The 19,814-nt window shown below is 42.2% G+C and overlaps 2 protein-coding genes across 4 annotated transcripts in view; one reads left to right on the plus strand and one right to left on the minus strand.

Moving 5' to 3' along the window:
• The window catches only part of LOC126393860 (transmembrane protein 132D), a 36,063-nt gene extending 26,338 nt beyond the window's left edge, over window positions 1–9,725 (plus strand). The window contains exons 4-9 of the mRNA XM_050050250.1: window positions 138–330; window positions 2,723–2,866; window positions 6,556–6,761; window positions 7,037–7,301; window positions 7,492–7,683; window positions 7,826–9,725. Coding sequence (XP_049906207.1) covers window positions 138–330; window positions 2,723–2,866; window positions 6,556–6,761; window positions 7,037–7,301; window positions 7,492–7,683; window positions 7,826–9,154 — 2,329 coding nt within the window. The 3' untranslated portion in view covers window positions 9,155–9,725. The remainder of the gene's footprint in view (window positions 1–137; window positions 331–2,722; window positions 2,867–6,555; window positions 6,762–7,036; window positions 7,302–7,491; window positions 7,684–7,825) is intronic.
• glt1d1 (glycosyltransferase 1 domain containing 1) overlaps window positions 222–19,814 on the minus strand; it is a 32,528-nt gene continuing 12,935 nt past the window's right edge. The window contains exons 7-13 of one of the 3 annotated variants that reach the window (XM_050050254.1): window positions 18,351–18,449; window positions 16,543–16,592; window positions 14,377–14,420; window positions 13,764–13,884; window positions 13,039–13,137; window positions 11,180–11,328; window positions 222–360 (exon numbers count right to left, since the gene is read on the minus strand). In XM_050050254.1, the coding sequence (XP_049906211.1) occupies window positions 11,182–11,328; window positions 13,039–13,137; window positions 13,764–13,884; window positions 14,377–14,420; window positions 16,543–16,592; window positions 18,351–18,449 (560 nt within the window). In that variant the 3' untranslated portion in view covers window positions 222–360; window positions 11,180–11,181. Of the gene's footprint in view, window positions 361–7,124; window positions 7,248–10,794; window positions 11,329–13,038; window positions 13,138–13,763; window positions 13,885–14,376; window positions 14,421–16,542; window positions 16,593–18,350; window positions 18,450–19,814 lie in introns of those variants that run through there. The other 2 variants (XM_050050255.1, XM_050050253.1) reach the window with 2 other exon arrangements.

The following is a 19,814-nucleotide window of genomic DNA, read 5'->3' on the forward strand; positions in this document are numbered from 1 at the left end:
TTTGCATTTCTGTATCAATTTTTACACCATTATTTCCAAAAAACCCTTCAGAAAAACACATTTGCTGCATTGGAATTATAGACTGGCATATGTGCATGCATGGTATGCATATCTAACTAATCCTGCTTCCCATTCAGGCTGGAGAGCAGTCTGCTGGAGGTGCTTCAGATGGATTTCGAGGTGGAGGAGCTGAGCAGTCCTCTCGACAGTCAGGTGATCATATGGAGGCTGGAACTGCCATCCGCGTCCAAAAACGTAGCCAAGACTGAAGGAGCCATGAGGATCTATACGACTCAGAGAGACTTTGTTGGCTTGGCCCCTCTTGTGATGGTGAGCTCGCTGACAGCTTCCATGTCACCCCTAATCACCATTAAAACAGACATCGACATCACTGACAGTTCTGATAACGCCAACACTTGGACTGCATCCTTTGAGCATCGGTGCATGAAAATATCATAAAATGCACTTTGCTTTGATCCATTCCTGTCTGGTTTGCAAACGCAGAAGGCTGCATATGCTTTGGATTGTTTAGTAAATGGGTTCTATTTTGAGCAGAGAGTGACCTTGTGTTGTTGACTGTCAGCTAGCTGATGTCTCTCCTCTGTGTTGTTCTGCTCTGTTCTGGCGTGCAATATGTGGTCATCCTCTCCTCCTAACAGCTGCTTCATGTGCTTCTATTTTGGTGCCGCAGGCCTCTTTATCATGCTACCTCTATAATTAATCTATGATATAATCACCAACACTAAATACGGAACATTACACAAGAGTTTACACCAATTTGAATTACACACATTGAGTCTGAGGTGTCTATCACCTGGGTCACTGACTTCTTAGTGCGTCACTGTTTGCAGGGACGACTTGACTGGTCACATAAAACACTCAGTCACCTTGTTTCTGTTTCTCAGAATGTGTTAAACCACGTAACATAAATGAAATATGAATGATTAAAAGTTAGGATTTTTTTAATACTTCACGCCATATGTCTGGGCAGCAGGTTACATATATTTCACAGTACTGTCTGCTGCATTTCTATCATAATGGTGCCGGAGTGCTTGAAGTTATGGGGATATGCTACAGTATCCCGATCCGTGAATTTGACATGGTTCATCTCTCTTGCGGATTAGAAGCTGACCTCAGGCAGAGGGCCAAACACGAGGAGATTTGATGGTTGGCTCGGAGGGACATTAGCGCTGACTGATCACTCTGAGCCTTGCTCTGTGAACTCCATCTACTGCTGCTGCTCAATACTTCTATATAATGGGAAAAGCATCCCTGACACAGCCTTCAGATCTGTATTATTTAACTATATTGTAATGGCAGTGTAGAAAAAAAACGATGTTCAGTTATTTCGGCTTCATTTAAACCAGTTTTACAGTTGAGGGACACTTATCCATCTGCTTCATTTTCATACTCTGAGTGGCCAAGTGTCTCTTTAAATTTGATTCAACTGATCATTTGCAGAACTTGACCGGGCTGCGCTCCACCGCTCTCATACTAATTTACACACATGACACTCAATTATTTCAACTTCATTTAGAACAGTGTGTTTTTACAGAGGACGACATATATCCATCTGCTTTGTTTTCATGCTTTGATTATCCATGCATGCGTACAAATGCACATATATGCACAAACACACAGAGTGATGCAGATGCTACTATTACTACTACTATTACTGTAAATAGATAAATGGATATTTATGTAGCATTTTATCCAAAGTGCTTTACAACTCGCCTCTAATTCACCCATCCCCACCATGGATGTCTTACTGAATGGGCCTACCAGGTAAAGGCCAAAGGGCCAAAAGTTTCAGGGCCCCTCCTGGCTGACCAGGAAGAGACTGAAAATGAACACAAAGAGACACAAAGCAACCAGATGGAAACACAAAATGACTACAAAGAGAAACAAAACCACAAAAAGATGCATAATGTCAACAAACAGACACAAATCCACTGTAAAGTCTGTGTGTCTTGCTCCTACAGAGGAGAGGTGGTTGGACCCTTTGCACATGTGTGCCCATGGACCCATTGTCTCATAATCCACTCATGATCCGCACATATACTGTAATCACAGGCCAATATAAGCCACAAACATGCAAGTCGCTGGTCAAGCTATCCTCTGCGATTAGGGCTCAGTATCGTGCTATAGGACACTCGGACAAGGGGTCCCAGGGTTCAAACAACCAACCCTGCGATTAGTGGATGCCTCGGCTCCACCTGTCACAGCCGCCCTATTTGATAATACACTGAGCATTATAGAACAGGCTGTGCTGTAGATACGAGTTTATTTTTAGTCCACGTCCATGGCTCTACTTATTTGATCATGTTTGAGCGGATATGGCATCGCTCTGAGGGACATGCCTGTGCAGAGAAATCCAAGAGTAGCTCTCCCTTCCATGCAGTGACCTGGCCATCACCCAGCCTTATCTCTCACCCCCCCCTCGGCTTCCCAAAGGGGAACCAGCCTTCTCAACTCATCAGGACTGCTGAGTCACTGAGTCACACTTCATCGCCCCCGTCTCTCCTACCTTCCTCCTGTACTTGCACCCCACAGTGCTCCTATCCCAAAAACCTTTTTTTTTTTTTTTTTTGGCACTACTTGAAAACATCTGCCAAATGTCAAAAATGTAAAATGAAAATTGAATTTATAGCATATGATTTTTTTTTCTATGAAAGTAAGCAACATGTAATAACTTGGGCTGATTTTCCTGGCCTCTCTGCAGGACACAGAGATCCTGAATACAGCGGTTCTGACGGGAAAGAAGGTGGTGATGCCTGTGAGGACAGTGGCTGTGGAGGAAGACGGAGTGGTCACTGATGTGTCCGACTACACAGACTGTAGCTCCACTGATGAAGATGTGCTTAAGGTAGGATTTACTCCTCCTGCATCTTGTTACATGCCTCCACATGCTGTAGAAGGAACAATAACCTTCTAATAAATCATTTTTATCTTCTTTGGTTTCATACAATCCAAGTACAACGATTTTACTGTAACATAAATGTCTTTTTAAACTATTACATTATGAAGGCACAATGACAATGAAAAGATAAGATGTGAAGTTGCTTTTTTTTGTTACACTTTTTTACTGAAAGGGGCCGTTTCTCTCTTACCTGTAGTGCTATTTATCTATCTAAATTGTTTTGGTGTGTGTGCAGAGTGTCGAAGATATTGTCCGTAGAGGTGTCTGCCTTCTTTCCAATATAAGGGAACGAGATGGCACTCAGCTTGTGGTGCTCAAGCTTAAAGACCTTGTTGTGAGCAGTTTCATGTAGGGACTCTTCTCTCTCTACCAAACTACATCTGCCATCTGTATCACTGCGCAGAAGGAAGCGTGGATCTACCACTATCTCACCTAGCACCAATGAGCTAACTAACATTACAGCTCATTCGAAAGGACACCATTTATGTTCACATCTCACACTGTCACAAGCCTCTTGTCCATGAGTAGGTGCATGCTTCCTTCTGTGTGGTGATACAGTTGGTGGGTGTAGTTCAGTAGAAAAGAAGTAGTTCTTACATGAAACTGCTCACAACAAGGTCTGTGGATAATGGTTAATAACCAGGTCATGATTTCTGGAAAGAGACATTGCTGTTGAGTTTTTAAAGGTATTATTTGGCGCTTTGAGCAGCAAAAGCTGAGTGACATCTAGTTTCATTATACTGGAGAGAAAGCAGACAACTCCATGGCCGATAATGCCAACCATCAGCAAGTCACACCAAAACAATCTTGACAGACAAAGAGCACTACAGGTAAGAGGAAAAATAAGTATTTTGGATCCTGAGGTGAACTGTCGCTTAAATCAATTTTGCTGCATAAGTATTGTGTAAAAAATGTTCAATCACCATGGGCAGATGGTTAACCTGAGAACAAAACAGTTATTAGCAGCAGTAAATGGAAGAATATGAGTGTTTGTCTGTTGTCTGCCCGCTCTGACGCTAAGGGCCAGGAGGGCAATTTAGAGTGGTTGTTTAAAAAGGGGGGCAAGGTCAGTTTCACGTGTGTTGGTAAGGACAGATGCGGACAAATAAGTTGTACCAAAGTCACCTCTGCTCTCTGTCTCTTTTCCACACCGTAAAACAAACTATTAGCTGGGCTCCTACAACATTTCCCATCAATCTCCACGACAATGAACAACCACTGAGCTAAATCGCTCGCCACAAATGACCTCACAGTCTGCCACTGTGCTCCCGTCCTGTGACTTGCCACTTTTATCCTGTGAACCTGAGCACGGCTGACTGCCAAAAGCCGGCTTTGTTTACTGATGAAATTGAAAGTCAGGCCCCTGGGCCCCTGAGGTCAGAGGCTGTGAATGTACTTACTCAAGGGTAAAGTGGCATTGTAAACAAAGAATAAAGACATGCAGTAGACTCCGGCGATCTAATACGTTGGGTTTTTTTTTTGCTGGTCAAATATGTCCCAAAGCAGGTTTAGCAAACAACAGATGTCACGGCCAATAAATAAATGCAGTATTATCTTCAGAGAGTTGCTCCATGAGGAGATTCACAGTACAGCATATACAGTAAGTTCACATGTATTAAGTGCAGATGAGTATCAGTCATAAGAAAAGCAGGATTATGTGAGGATGTAAAGGCCGGATGTGGACTTAATCATTCTTTTCAACCCTGTAATGTAGCCATCTTTGCTGTTGTTCTAAGCTTACAGTAGCTCTCAGTGTATTTGCTGACCAGAAAGCAGCTTCAGTGACAAATATTCCCTTTAATCTTCTTAGTCTAACAGCTTGACTCAGATATCTTTTCTCTTCTGGTGTGCCTGAAGAGTATCAAATCTGCTAGTGATAGATGGGGAAGGATTTACCTAGAATGGATAGCTCATGTGACAAAACAAAAGCAAAACAAAGTCTAATCTGCCGTGATGGAAAGATTTTTCAAATGTGCATGAATGATGGAGAGACTTAAAAAACGTGCAGAGACATTCTCTTTGTCAGTGCAGGATTGAAGGATTGACACTTGAACATTTTAAGCAGCGACATATTGAGCATAGATGTCTACTTAGTTGATTAATCAGGACCGTTCATAGCGTGGCAAAGCAATTTGACTAAATGATTTACATCAGGCCTGAACTCTGTGTAATGCTTGAACTTAATATGCCCCTTTGCCTTAATTAATTCTGCATACTCATTAAAACTTTACTGAACTTGTTTTGTTTGCACTAGCAAACTACTGTCACAGACGTGTCAGTCAAGCATGCATTTTACAATTGTTTTTTTCTGCCCGTTTTTAATACTGTAGCCAGTGATGAAAGTCAAATCCCATTTTAAACAAATATCTATTTTGACACCAAAAACACTGAGGGATATTCTTGGCTGCAGAATGAGACTGTGACTGGGATGCGTGGGCGTGATGACACATTAAAATGGCATTCCCTTTTAAGATTCAGAATATTGTTTGAAAATGGCTCATGGAAATTCATTCAAAGATGCCTCTCTGAAAAAGAAGAAGAGAAAAGTGTCCTAGATCATGGATGACTGGTTGACTGCTTCCACACCCCATTTAAAAAAAAACACAAGAACTTTAGACGACTTCACTGAAACTAAATCAGTCCTTGTCAACTGTTCCATGCATGAAATTTTCCATAACAACCGTTCAAGGGCTTCAGTGCCACATGTTGTAAATCTGCTGTTTGGATATAAATCAAGCATAGGATTATTCGCAGGGAAGAGGCCTGGGCATCTCAGCTAACAGCAAGGATGACACATAGTGATGTGGTCATACTAAAGCTTAAGCTCTGGTCATGGGTGCAGGATGACTGATGCTCAGATGCACTGATGACACAAGATCCTCTCAAAAAACAGCGTGTGCCTGTGACAGCACATCGTCTAGCAAACTGTTGGGTTCACGCGAATGAGAGCGGGAATCTATTTGCTATTTGTATTCCTCCTTAGGCTATCTGTCAAAGTCACTGTTTCTTCCCCCCGCCTCCACTCCCCTGTGCACTTCCAGGGGGCTGGTGACTGAATTTCAATGCTGCGTTAATTATCCAATTTGTTTAAAGCAGTGGCTGTTGAGAGAACCAAGGAAAACCTCCTGACTCGTGTCTCAAAATGTCCATGAGATCTTAATGAGCAGTCGCCCAAACTTGCCAAGGTCACCTTTGAAATCATGGCGTAATGAATGCATTTGGCTGTGAAGGACTGATGTTCAGCACTGCACCACATGATATTTTGATTAACATAAAATTGCAATGCTGCCTCTTCCTAACGCTTCGGACCGGTGATCATCGCAGTAGTTTATTACAGGAAGCTGACATTACTATGGTAACACATGCAGTGCAAAACTGCCGCAGGGCCATTTGTTGTTGTAAGAATGGCCTATTTGTTAAAATAGTGACTTTTATGAGAATATTTGATTATTTTTTGTCATTGGTTAGATGACTAACATCTCCTTCATTGACAACAATCTCATTCTGAGTTTGATATAGACTGTTTACACAAGCGCACTTACATAAACTCTTGGACATTATCAGGGAAATTAAAATGATAAGATGTTCATGCTCTGATGGATTGTTCCCTTTATGAATTATCTCCTCTTATCCAGGTGTCAGACAGGTGCGACTATGTTTTCGTGAATGGCAAAGAGACGAAGGGCAAGGTGAAGTTGATGGTGAACTTCACCTACAGCTACCTGAGTGCTCAGCTCGAACTGAACGTCTGGATGCCCCGACTCCCCCTGCAGATTGAAGTGTCAGATACAGAACTGAGCCAGATCAAAAGCTGGAGGGTTCCTATACTGACCTCAAAAAGGTGGGTCACATCAACAAACCATTTGTCTAACGTTAAAATCTCCCCTCATTTAGTTTCTAGATCGGATTTCTAGAAGCACCCTTTAGGCCATACAAATCCAAATCATATCTCTCTAAGGGTTTAGGGTCTTGATTTCATTATATAATGTACTGCAATATCTCAACGTGATCCAATCAAGCAAAGAGACAGGGCTGAGTGATTGGAGTATAACAGGTCAAAGCATTTACCATGTGACAGGTGTGACTTGCACGTGTGTTTCTGTGCTCATGTCCCAGACCTGGCTGGAACAGTGAAGAAGACGACAGGAAGGGGAAGGGCTGCATGCTGCAGTTTCAGCACGCCCTGGTACGGGTGCTAACTTACTTTGTGGCAGAGCAGGCGGACCCACGGGATCCCAAGGCCTATTTCCTGGGCTCAGACTGGCAGGTGGATGTTACGAGGCTAGTTCGATACTTCATGAAGGTGGAGGACCCTCGGGTGGCAAGGCTGCAGGCAGGAAGAGTGCTGTCAGGACGAGACCTGGGGATCACCACCATCCAGGTACTGCTTGGATTAACCTTGGCTGAATGATCAACCTCATATCAAGAAGCAGCTAGTCAGACCCTGAATTGAGATCGGGGTAGTTTACTAAGTTCTACTTTTAATTTGATGAACTGAACTGGTCCTAGCAAGAAGATACAGTCTGAGGAACTCTAATTAATTTCCTGTTTCTGACATTGCACTGTGACAGGTGTTTTCGCCGTTGTCTGACGCAATCTTGGCCAAGACAACTATCAAAGTTGTGGATGACAAAGTGACCATCACAGAGTTGGGGGTCCAGCTGGTTACAGGCCTCTCCATGACTTTACAGCTCAGTGCTGGAAGCAATAGGGCCATCCTTGCTACCACAACCACACAGGAGGTTCTACAGAGCCCCAAACAGGTAACAGTCTGAATCCATTTAAATGTCTCAATGACCTCATGTGAATATGGGCACATATATTAATACCAGGTGTAAAGAGGGTAATTGATGAACTGTAGATTAAAAGCACAGTTACAACTGCTCCTATTTTCTTTTCTTTCAGGAAGCTTTGATCAGTGCCTGGGTGCAGTTCAGTGATGGCAACCAGACGCCCCTTGACATTTATGATCCTGCTTTCTACCGAGTGACAGCGACATCTCTAGATCAGGGGGTGGTGTCAGTGCAGGGCACGCCTCCAACTGTGGTGGCCGAGGGTGAGGGCGAGGGAGTCCTGGTCAGAGTAGAGATGTCCATCTGTGAGTCCTGCCAGAAGTCCAAACGCAAAAGCACAGTGGCTGTGGGCAATGGCAGCCTCAAGGTCAAGTTTCAGGTGAACAGCCGGCGCCCAGACAGCAATACCAGCAGCACTGACAGAAGCACTCTCAGCAGCAAGGACAACGGTAGTGACTATGGGAATGATGGTGAAGAGGTGGATGGCGAGAGAAAGCGGAGGAAGCCGTCCCAGGATCCTCCACTGCGCAGCTCTACCTCAGATAGAGAGGAAAGCGCCATGCAGAAGATTACAACCACAATCAAATCCACCGAACGAACCTTCATCACTAGCGGCAGCCTCGGAGGGGTGGGTAAGACCAGCAATTCAGGAAACCCTGGCAGTCCTACCAGCGTGGTAAATATCAGCTTGATGAGCAGCCCCAGAGACACCAGCAAAGCATATGGCTCAGACAATATGATTGCGGAGGATATGAGCAGTGTTAGCTTTACTAGCACTGTGAAAGCCCCTGGAAACCTGGTAAACTATAACAACTTTCCCACCAAGGTTGAGGTACCTGGGCAGGAGACTGCAGAGGTAGAAATTGGTGGCGAAGAAATGTTGGCCAACAGGCCGCTTACAGACTTGGAGATTGGCATGTATGCTCTGTTGGGCGTCTTTTGCCTGGCCATCCTCGTTTTTCTGGTTAATTGTATCTCATATGTTGTTAAGTTTAGGCACAAGAAGCCTCCCTCTCATGGCCAGGAGCCCACAGGGCACAGACATGACTGGGTATGGCTCGGCACAGACGCTGAGCTGGTGATGAGCGTGCCAGGCAGTCCTGTCCAGCAAGACTCCCAGACTACAACCACTGTCATAGACATTGGGCCTGATAAGTCCGCTTCTCTGTCCAGAAGGCCCAGTTGCCTGGCCTCTGTTACAGACTCACCCCTCAGCTGCGTGGGCTCCCTCAGGAGCAAACCTATGCACACCGAGTCAGTCCACTCGCCCACCAGCAAGAGGAAGAGAGTCCAGTTCACAACCTTCTCCACTCTGGAGCGTCAGCATTCGCCACATCTCCCGCCCAGGGAGAACGGCCACGGCATCCACTGGGTTGGGAAGGAGGACAGTTGTGAGGAGGAACCCCAAGTGCCCATTACAGAGCCTGGGGACCAGTTATAATACAGAGCCTGATCAGACCTCACATGTACAGTAGATGTGGCTTTGATCACCTCAATGCCTTTGTTAACTCCAATAACTGTCTAGAATATGTGAATTTGGAATTGCCCTCCTCCACATTTCATTACCTATCAAGGCCTTTTACATGTACATGTACTGTATATTATTGTTAATATTGGAGTGTGGATGCGTGTTAGATGGTTGACCAGATGGACTCTTAATGGCACAATGTTTTAAGCCACCAAATGTTAATGCTGCATGTGGATATCTACTTCTCTAAATTTTTTGCACTCACATGCTGCTATACACAGAACAAAGACACACTGAAAAAATATCCCACATAACAAATACAATATATTGATTCCCAGTTATAATACAAAACTGAGTCTGAGAGATTTGGGTTTCACCAAAAATGTGGCTTTGATTAAACATAATTCTGATGGAAAGGCGTGTTTTCTATGATGCAATATCCCAGACCCTTTTCTTTGTAGATTTAAGTTGATATAATTTTCTTTTGATTTGTTTTTTTCATTAAAACACTATGATCTTTAATATTGCCTTTCACTTGACTTTCTACTTTAAAGGAGCAGGGTGTAAGATTTAGGGAGATTTAGTGCTGTCTAGTGGTAAAGATTGTAGATTTAAAGCAGCTGAAACTTTTCCCGATTAGAATTCCTTCATTGTTCATTGTTCAGGAGGTTGTAACAGGAGCCGAATTATCCGCAGAGGTCTCTTCTTCTCCAAAATGCGAACGTGTAAAAACACTGGGTAAAGCAGTTTCACGTTGGCAAAGCAGCTGCTAATCTGTGTTCACCTTTTTCTCTGATAACTCCAGACTTTAAGGAGGTGTTTACCGGGCGGCAAATTATCTGCAAAGATCCCTTCCTCTCCAAAACAAACAAACCAGGGATTAAAATTGGTAAAAAAAAAAAAAAAAAAAAAACACTGAACAATGCAGTTTTATGTTAGAAAATCTGTGTTTCTGTGATACTGCTCGTCGAAGACGGGCTCCTAACTGCGGTGGCCAACGCAAAAACGTGAATGGCCCTATCTAGAGCCAGGGTTTGGTTTGTCCATTCTGGGCTACTGTAGAAGATGGCGGTGCAACATGGTGGACTCTGTGGACGAGGACCTGCTCCCTATGTATAAATGGCTTTTTCTAAGTAAACGAAAATACAACAGTTCTTATTTTCTGATGACTATACACTAAAAAAACTGACTATACTACTGACTATAATGTACTCAATTTCTGCCAATTTCTCCCTAAACCCTACACACTGGACCTTTAATGTTACAGTTGTATAAAAAAATGTGGCAATACTTTCAAAAGAACATTCATGTTTTCCTTCCCAGCCCATGCCCCAAAATCAACATTTGTAACGGCAAATTACTAGAACCCTTTGCGCCCGTCTGTCCTTCAAACAAATTGAATTTTTGCTGGGCTCTTGAATGTGTACAAGCTAGTTGTTGTACTTAATTAAAAATGAATGTGCCAGCGTGCAGACTGGAATGAAAAGAAATACTGGAACAGTTTATAGCAAGAGTAGATTCGCTGATACTGTTCTGTATTTGAGGAGAAATCAAGACTTAATGGCTCTTTCAGTAATTGATTAAGTGTGATAAACAGAGAGAATGATGATACATTTTTAGATCGCCAACCACTCAAAAGCAACCAGTGGAGTTGTTTGCCTCTTTTATTAGGTAGAATGAGTAAACAGAGTAGCCCTGCTGTTCCATATTTTTACCAAACCATAAATAACAGTACATCATCAATTTCAAATACATACAATTTATAAACACGACCACTTCTACTCTAGGTCTTTGGTTCAAAATGCTCTGTAGCATAATTTCAATCCAGCAGTGCAGATAAAACAGGACTATTTTGTATCTTTCTTAAAAAACTGGGAATAAAGACATCTGTAATAAATTATACCTCTGCAAGGTTAATGCACTGGTGTAATGCCCTACTCTTCGTTGCTCCAGTTCCTGAGAAAGTATACAGAGTGGGGTTGAATGCTGTGACCTTACGCTCAGAGCAGAGTGTCCACCAGCCGCTGGTAGGTTTCTCTCTCCTCTTTCAGGTTGTGATGCTCTTCCACATAGAGTTTTCCGTTCCTCACCACTCTCTCTCTCAGCTTGTGATCTGACAACAGCCTCTGAGATTGATGCACAAATTCCTGGCAGGGATAAAGGCAAAAACGAGTCTCATTTTCCTGCCAAATGCCACTTAAAGCTTGCCATTGAAGTTGCCTGAAGATATGTTTTTTTAAAGCATAAAAGATAATCCGAGGCACAAGAACAGAACTCAGATAAGAGCCTGTGCGCTGATTAGTAAATACTTCAAAAATGTCTCTACATTGCCAAAGGATGGAGATATTTGTGGCTCCAGATCCAAATACGGCTGTCCAACAAACCTTTTCAGTCTATCCTAATAGCTGCCACCTCTCATGTGCTTATGAAAAAAGGGACAAACAAACAAAGTGACTGCTACTGTTAAACAATACAACCGCACAAGCTGTCACATGGATGTGGGGAGGGGAAGATGAGGATAAGAATTAGACAATTAAGAAATGACTAATAGTGTCATCGCTGAGCACTGACTTATATGTGTTGTATCCACATCGCATCCTGAATCCTAGCTGCTCATCTGTGGGCCCCGCAAAGTCAAAAAAGCCAACGAAATGAAGTGAAAGTGCCTTAAAGGGTTCCTGCAACATGGTGGCCAACATTTAGTGGAGCAGAGAGCCAATGGGCACACAATTTTAGCCACTGCCAGTCAGCAGGCCAATTCACTTCATTCAAGTGATGTGATTATGTCTGGAGAGGCTCTTGGTAGGAAACAGCTCTTCTGTATGGCCATATGAGAGCTATAAATCCTCAGCAACAGGATTAAAGCTCAACTTATGAGCAGCACGCTTATAATCACTTCACTCTTAGTGCAAATTATAGAGCTGGGCAGGAAGTGCCATTTTTCTCTTTAAAGCTTTTCAAGTGCTTGTGTGTTTGTTTCTTTTGACACATTTCTTGATACCTATACTCCTCGTGTAATTACTTTGAAGGCTTAAAGACACAGAAACACTGTCAATCCAAAAATAAGAGGGGATTTGAAAGCATGCAGAAAAGGTCTAGAGTGTGATCCACTGCGGGAAAAGTTTTTGGCTAAAAGAGGAGCACTTGCTGCCCATTGGTCCTGGCTGAGGCCGTGGTTTATCCAGCCCAAGTCGCTGCAACCATCTGTGAGAGCTTCCTCTTGGCAGCTGAGCTGAGCACACGTGACCTTCCCCTGGAGAGGACTTATCTCCACTGTTACGACAACATCACGCAACAGCATGGTGTCTTCACAGCTCCACGCTCAAGCCCTCTGTCAGCTTACCTTAACCTATGATATTCCCCTTTTGCATCAAACCTCATCATATATCAGACTGAAAAGCATGGGAACTCCCCACTTTGCACTTTCATGCGTGCTGCTATGTGTTGCATCACCACATGGTAATGTGGTATCTTTGCTCTGTCTCTGAGGGCTGCACTTTTTGATCCTAATCTAAGCACCTGAAGAAACATCAGCTCCTTTTGTTATATTTTATCTGCTTAGATTAATGATTAGAATTTAAAGTACAAAGTTTGACAAAATGATTTAAAGTTTTTCTTCTTAAAAATTGTGAGACTTTTAAAGATAAATCAATGCCAGGAAAAGGGGACATGCACATCTTTAATCATCCTGAGACAGTGCTTCAATACTACTTAGTATTAGTAAGTGATTTTCTGGTCGGTTGAGGTGACAGTGTATATGCAGTATATCCTCTCTGTAGTCCATTAACACAGTTAGTGTTAGAGCTTAATGGGGCTTAACGCATGTGGGGACCTGGTCAGTGTTTGTCACTGTATACCTGAGGAGACGAGTACAGCAGGCCAGTGAACTCATGCTGCACTATTGCTGCATTTCCTGGAATGTCCCTGGCCAACACGGGCACACAGAGGTCCATGGCCTGTTGGAGCAGGGAGATAAACACTCAAAATTTGCAGAGATTCATATTGTCACAGACAAAGCTCTCTCACACAGACTCATTAATGCTGTCATTATCATGAAAAAAAAAAGTACCTAAGCACCTTGGAGGTTGTACAGCTCAGCCATTCTGCTCTTCGGTGTCTTAGTTCACTTACAAAATTAACAATCTGTATCAGCTAATACCTTCAGCAGGTTGTTGAGTGAAACATGCTAACATACTAATCAGACTTTAAGCCTACTGTGGATTGTCTTAATCGACTGTGTTTAAAAGAGATTAAGTGGATTTGCAGGTTTTGCTCACTCAGGAATGGGAAGATTGGAGTCAAGCAATTAATTTGGGTAATTGTCCCTGAAGTGGTCAGATAACATTGTAGCTGAGCAAGAAACAGTGAGATAAGGACTCGTGTAAATATTCACAGTTTGAATTTTTCAGGGCTTTGCATGGCAAGTTCTCAGTTTATACTTTGATAAATCAAATTCTCATTACAAAAATATTATTCTGCACCACAATGCATGACTTACAAAAGGATGAAATTGTGTTTAACAGCAGAACTGTTGTCAGGACATGCTGTTGTCCAGTTACCCATGAGCCCTGAAGATGTTTACCTCCAAAATGGCTGCTGACATGCCCTCTGAGACGGAGCTGTTAACCAAGGCGAAGCACCTTTTCATGGCAGCATGAAGCTCCTGTTGGCTCCTCTCCTGGGCCAAGAAGACCCCTGCTGTTCTGCGGAAGCAGTGACAAAGCTCAGTTCTGCGTGACTTGAGGCTAAGAGAGGCGTGAATGACGCTAAAGGGCAGTGACAAGCTCAGGGCAGGAAACACAGCTGCACTATGTGTGACATGCACGGAGAGTCCAGGTAGAGTCCTAACCAGAGAGGGCAGCTTCCTGCCGCAGAGAGCTTTGTGGTGGTGGAGGCCCTTGGCGAAAATCTGAGAGATCAGCCAAGGCTTGAGAGTGGGAGGACAGATGAAAAAAAAAACAAAAAAACAAGAGAGGATCTTGGCACTCCCCTCAGATTTTCTTTCTGTTCATATTATGTCAAAATAAATGTAAGATGCATTTGCTTGGATATTTTCTTGTGCCACATGGGACAAATAGAAGCAATAAAAGTTTTCAGATTTCTCACAGGAGAAAAGCAATAGATTGTCCAATCTCAAGTTTCCTTTTATATGATGTGTAACTGGTACAGAAAAGAAAACAAGACCGAAGGCTTACCTTTTGACAACAGCTTCCACTTCAACAGTAAATACAGGATCAATCTAAGAGAGACAGACACATCACAAAGACAAGTAAAACCTGCGTGTTTTCATCAAGGATGCCAGCAATGACTTAATCTGAAGGATGAAATGAAACAATGACACAATTAATAATTTCTATCATGAGCAAATCATTCTCTGAAAATCCTGTATTTTCAGAGATTGGGGTCAGGGTGGGGTGGGTGGCCAATCTGATTAATTGCAATGTGGGATTTGCGTGCATTAGCCTGCCCACAGAAAAGTCAAAGCATAGCAATTTAGGTCAAAGATGCTGCCAAGCAAGCTGCTACTTTTTTTTTTCTCGCTTTCATTTTATAGCTCATGGAATTTCTAAATGGAATCTGCTTTATAGCACGTGTGCATTAAAATCAAAGAATCTCAACTGAGAACATTTTATGTATCCTGGTGTAATCTGGGATTTAGCAGTCATTGTAAAACCAGCAGGGGATAGATCACGATAAAGGCTGCATTAGCAAACGTGAATGATTTAAGCACTGTACTAATTCTGTGTTGTTCTACGGTGAGTCAAAAGAAAGCGGAGGGGAAGGACATAACCAATCAGAAGTGGAAGGCAGGTGCTACATCTACGTTAAGTTCATACAAATGAATCTTCGATTTTGTGATTTGCTGTTTGTTTTGTACTTTGTTTTTAAGCAACAAACATTTGGTACAAAGGCATGCTTGCATCCCAAAATCTAACATTTTTTGAATCATCTTTGTTTCATAATAATTTGCTGCACATTGTGGTGCTTGATAAAGCCCAGTTACAGAGGAGTGAGATGTGTCATCGCTGACAAACTGACCTGAATCTTCCTCTTAATGACAGATGCTGTGCAGCCAGAGCGCTTATTACTTGAATGAAGTAGCTGTGGATTTATAGTTAGTCATGACAGCTTGAGCAAAGCATGTCTCATTCTAATGTCTGTCGTTTTGGTTTTTTTGTTCATTTATATTTTTCTTTTTTAGAATTTACGGTCAATTCATGAAATCTATTCAGCAATGTTTATGCTTAACCAAAAGTGGAATCCTTAGGGGAAATCTGGTGGTCATACAAATATAAGTTTATTATAATAATTATAAATGGCTTTTCATTCCTCAGACAAACAAACAAACACGCTTTCACTGTGATTCAGGGGTGTCGAGATGAATTACACGTCTGTGCTTCCACTGAACCGTTTCATCAAACAACAACAAAGCATAGCGGAGCAAGAGGCGGCAGTCAGACGGTGTATAAGCCCCTGGCCATGTCTAATTGAGTTGTTTTTGAGCAAATCTAAAGCAGAACATACCTTTTGCCTGACACCACTGTTTGAAAGAAAGAACAGACACTAAAATACTGTACATTGGTGTCATATCAAAGCAAGTCGGGGGGGAGAGAAGATGAAGACAAACATACAGAGAAATCAATGAGTGAGAGATTGGAAATGAAATGGGGGAAAAAAGAACAGTTGTAAGAGCATTGAGGCAGCTGCTGTTGGCTGGGATACAACTTGTCTCTAACATAAAGGTGCAATCAGTTGGAAAAAAACTTTAACAGTATATGTATAAAAACTCGCTCCTCTGATTTGACTGCCTGGCTGACTGGTTGATTTATGAATATCCTAAATCATGCCGGCTAAGTCGTTTCTTTTTTCAAATAATTTGACATGCTCAACATGAAGCCATGTAGCCTGTATATGTGCAGATAATTTCTTCAGAAATTATGCACAGTACAGAAGCATGATGGCATGTGACGGCTACAATCTGCTTCTGCTGTAATTTATACCAACACATGTCCAGATATATATGCCCATCCTTGTTTATTATAATGAGCTAGCTCTGTACAGGTCACAAGTGCTAATCTGGAGCAAGCAATACAGCAGCACATCCAGCAATCAGCCAGTCAGACACAAAATGAAACAGGACCACTACGTCTGCTGTTGACCCTCGCCCTGTTTGCAGAAGATTGCCTTTTCCTCCCAGCGCTGCCAGTTAATTCCAGCTAAACAGCTAAAGCCAGTATCTCTGCTATATCCAATTAGAGGCCGCCTGAATTCCCAGGGAAGGTTTCTATGTCACTTCAACAGCACAGAGAGTCATGGTACACAGGAGACACACATGCCAGGTATAATGATTGTGTACTTACCTTTGGCCCGATAATGACCAACATATTTAGTGGATTCTCACAGTGCCACTCTGAAAGACGCAAAATAAAAGAGATTTTGGAAAAAATTTAGTGCCATCAGGGAGTGCCATTGCCATGAGGGGGCGTACTTTGTCTGAAACAGTGTGTGGGTGAATGGTGCATGTCAAGTGGCATCTACATGAATGCCAGCATCATCAGTGTTATTCACTTCACCTGTCAGTGGTTTTATTGTTTTGGCTGAACGGTGTGCATTATGTTAGTGTATTAAAATTAGTGATAAATTATTGTGTAAAGCTGGGGGCCATTTTAATTACTTAATTTACTGCTGGGTAGCTCAAACTATAATAATATATAAGAATTTATTCGTTGATTTATATTTTGTATTTATAATCAGAATCTGCAAAGAAACAAGTAACTTAAAAGTCCAGTGTGTAGGATTAAGGGGGATATATTGGCAGAAATGGAATATAAGTATATTTTCTTGAGTGTATAATTACCTGGAAATTTGAATTGCTGTGATTTTGTTACCTTAAAATGAGCCGTTTATATTTACATAGGGAGTGGGTCCTTATCTATTCAGATCACCATGTTGCACCGCCATGTTTCTACAGTAGCCCAGAACGGACTAACAAAACATGACCACCATTCAATCACCATTGTTTTCGAGAGGAAAACACTTCTGTGGATAATTCCTCTCCTGGTAAAAACCTCCTAAACATCTGGATCTTCAGTTATTCATTTATTTGGTGTTTTTACCAGTTTAAATTAGCGGAGGAGACCTCTGTAAATAATAAATAATAAATAATTTGGCTCCCGCTATAAACCTCCCATACAATTAACAATAAAGGAACTAGGAGTTCACACTCGGCAAATAGAAGACGTTTCAGCTGAATGCAACCTGCAATCCTCGCCGCCAGATGCCACAAAATCCTACACACTGTTGCTTTAAGTCATCAAATAATTGCAGTGGAGCAATATGTTGTGAAGTTGAAATATCAACAAGCATAAAATGGAAATGTCAAGCACCTACAAACTGCACTTAAGTACAGTACTTGAGTAAATACATTCACTTGAATTCCACCACTGGTTTGCATAAAATTCTCACAACTATACTTGCTTAGTACACCATACGTTTGTCTTTTGAAGCATGTGGATAGTACTATTTAATTTACAATAAATGCAATGTGAAAATACACACAGCCACATGTAGTAACCACATGTAGAGTTGAGACATGCAAGTTCTCCTATGTGGATGACACATCAATACACTTTGATGGCCTCTAGTGCCATCTCATTACCATAATTGTGCACTTAAAAAGCCACATAAAATACAAGAAGTCTAAAAAAAAAAAAAAAAGAAAGAAAAAGCCATTGCTGTTGCTAATCAGTGGCAACTCTCAGCTGAATATATCAGATACATATATGAGATATCATGTCATCAAAAAAAGAAACATCATAAAGGCAAGACTCAACAAGATAACAAGAGCAAATGTCTTTGCAGGGCCGGTGTAAACTGTCAGGAGAATCTCATTGCACTTCCACATAAATTTTTTAATTAGCTGAAACCCAACCACTGAGACACAACTTCATTCCTAATTGATGAAGACATTGCCAGTGCTTCTACCACAAGCTACTACAGATATGCAGTCACAAAGGCTTTTCCATTTGGGGTTTTACCTGACATTAAGGTTGAACTGGCTGAAAACATGCCAGCAAGAAACACCCTCCTCTCTCTCAGCTGTCCTGTCCTTGTTTTATGTTTTACATTACCACAATACATTGTAAACATAAGTAATTGTTTTGTATACCTGAAAAAACCTCTATCAGATAGAGGGGGTCCTTGACTCTTCTGAGGCCACAGACCAACAGGAAGACACGCAGCTCATCCACGTGCTTGCTGCTTACACCTGGAGAGAAGCCAAGCACAAAGAAAGACAGCACCACAATATCAAAACACTGCATAATGAACATCCCGAGTACATCGGCAGATAATGAAAGCAATACATCACCCAAGGTCATGAGGAAAATAAGACAGCAGTGACTAATGTGCTCGCACAATTCTCTGATCAGTGTTGTAACACTCAGCAGGGAAATAGACTGCTGAAAACAGCGGAAGGTTGCAGCCTAATCAGTGTGTAATATGGCATCATAACTACAGAGCCGCAGTGTTCGGGTGACAATTTGCTCACTGAACAGCCCTAGATTAAAATTAGCTAACCCAACATAGCGCTAACAACATCAAACGTTCTGAGAACCTTGCTTTAATTGAGAGGCAGTGCCACTAAATCGTCTCTTTTCCCAGATCATCCAACTTTCAGGATCAATCCAGAGATTAGTCAGAAACTGGCAGGCGTACAACTGCGCTCCCTGCCAACAACTACTGTTCTGCACCCAGCCATCCAAAAGCAACAGATATAAGTCCTCAACCTAACAGCAAAGCCCTGCACTGTCATGACGGCAACACACACTGGACTGTACAAGTGCCTGACTCCTCACAAATTAGGAGAACCTGCACTTTAAATAGATAACTACCCCGTACTTCCACTATAGAGTTTCGAAAGTGAAGGTGGACTGGAATTACCATGACAACTGCCTGGTGAGAGAGGGTAGCATGCTCACAATGAAAATGCCAACATACTGATCAGAAGTGTTTGTGGTGTAAAGACCACACCCTCAACCCACAAAAATATGATCAAGGACCTTTAATTAAAGGGACAGTTCACACCCAAATCAAAAATACATGTTTTCCTCTTACCTGTGCTGCTATTTATCAGTCAGGATTGTTTTGGTGTGAGTTGTCAAGCGTTGGAGATATCATCCGTCAACTACACTGACTACATCCACCAACAGTATCACTGTGCAGGGAGGAAGCGTGCATCTACTCATGGAGAAGAGGCTCCTGCGAGATGTAAACATTAATGGTGTCCACCTCGGCAGAGCACAGTGGTGCTAGATAAGCTAGCAATAGCCAAACACTTCCTTTTGCGCAGTGATATGGTCTGTGGCTGTAGTTTGGTAGACAGAAAATAATGAATGAAACTGCTCACAACAAGGTCTGTGGATTATCTATAGTAACTGGGTCATGATTTCTGAACAGAGACATTGCTGCTGAGTTTTTCAATTGTATTTTTTTTGTCTCTTTGAGTAGCACAATCAGAGTGCCATCAGTTCTGGCTGATATCTCCAACACCCCAAAACAATCTAAATTGATAAATAGCACTACAGGTAAGAGGAAAAAAATTTATTTCGGGGTGGACTGTCCCTTTAACACG

Source organism: Epinephelus moara, chromosome 8 (genome assembly GCF_006386435.1).
Source record: "Epinephelus moara isolate mb chromosome 8, YSFRI_EMoa_1.0, whole genome shotgun sequence".
NCBI classification, from domain to species: Eukaryota; Metazoa; Chordata; class Actinopteri; order Perciformes; family Serranidae; genus Epinephelus; species Epinephelus moara.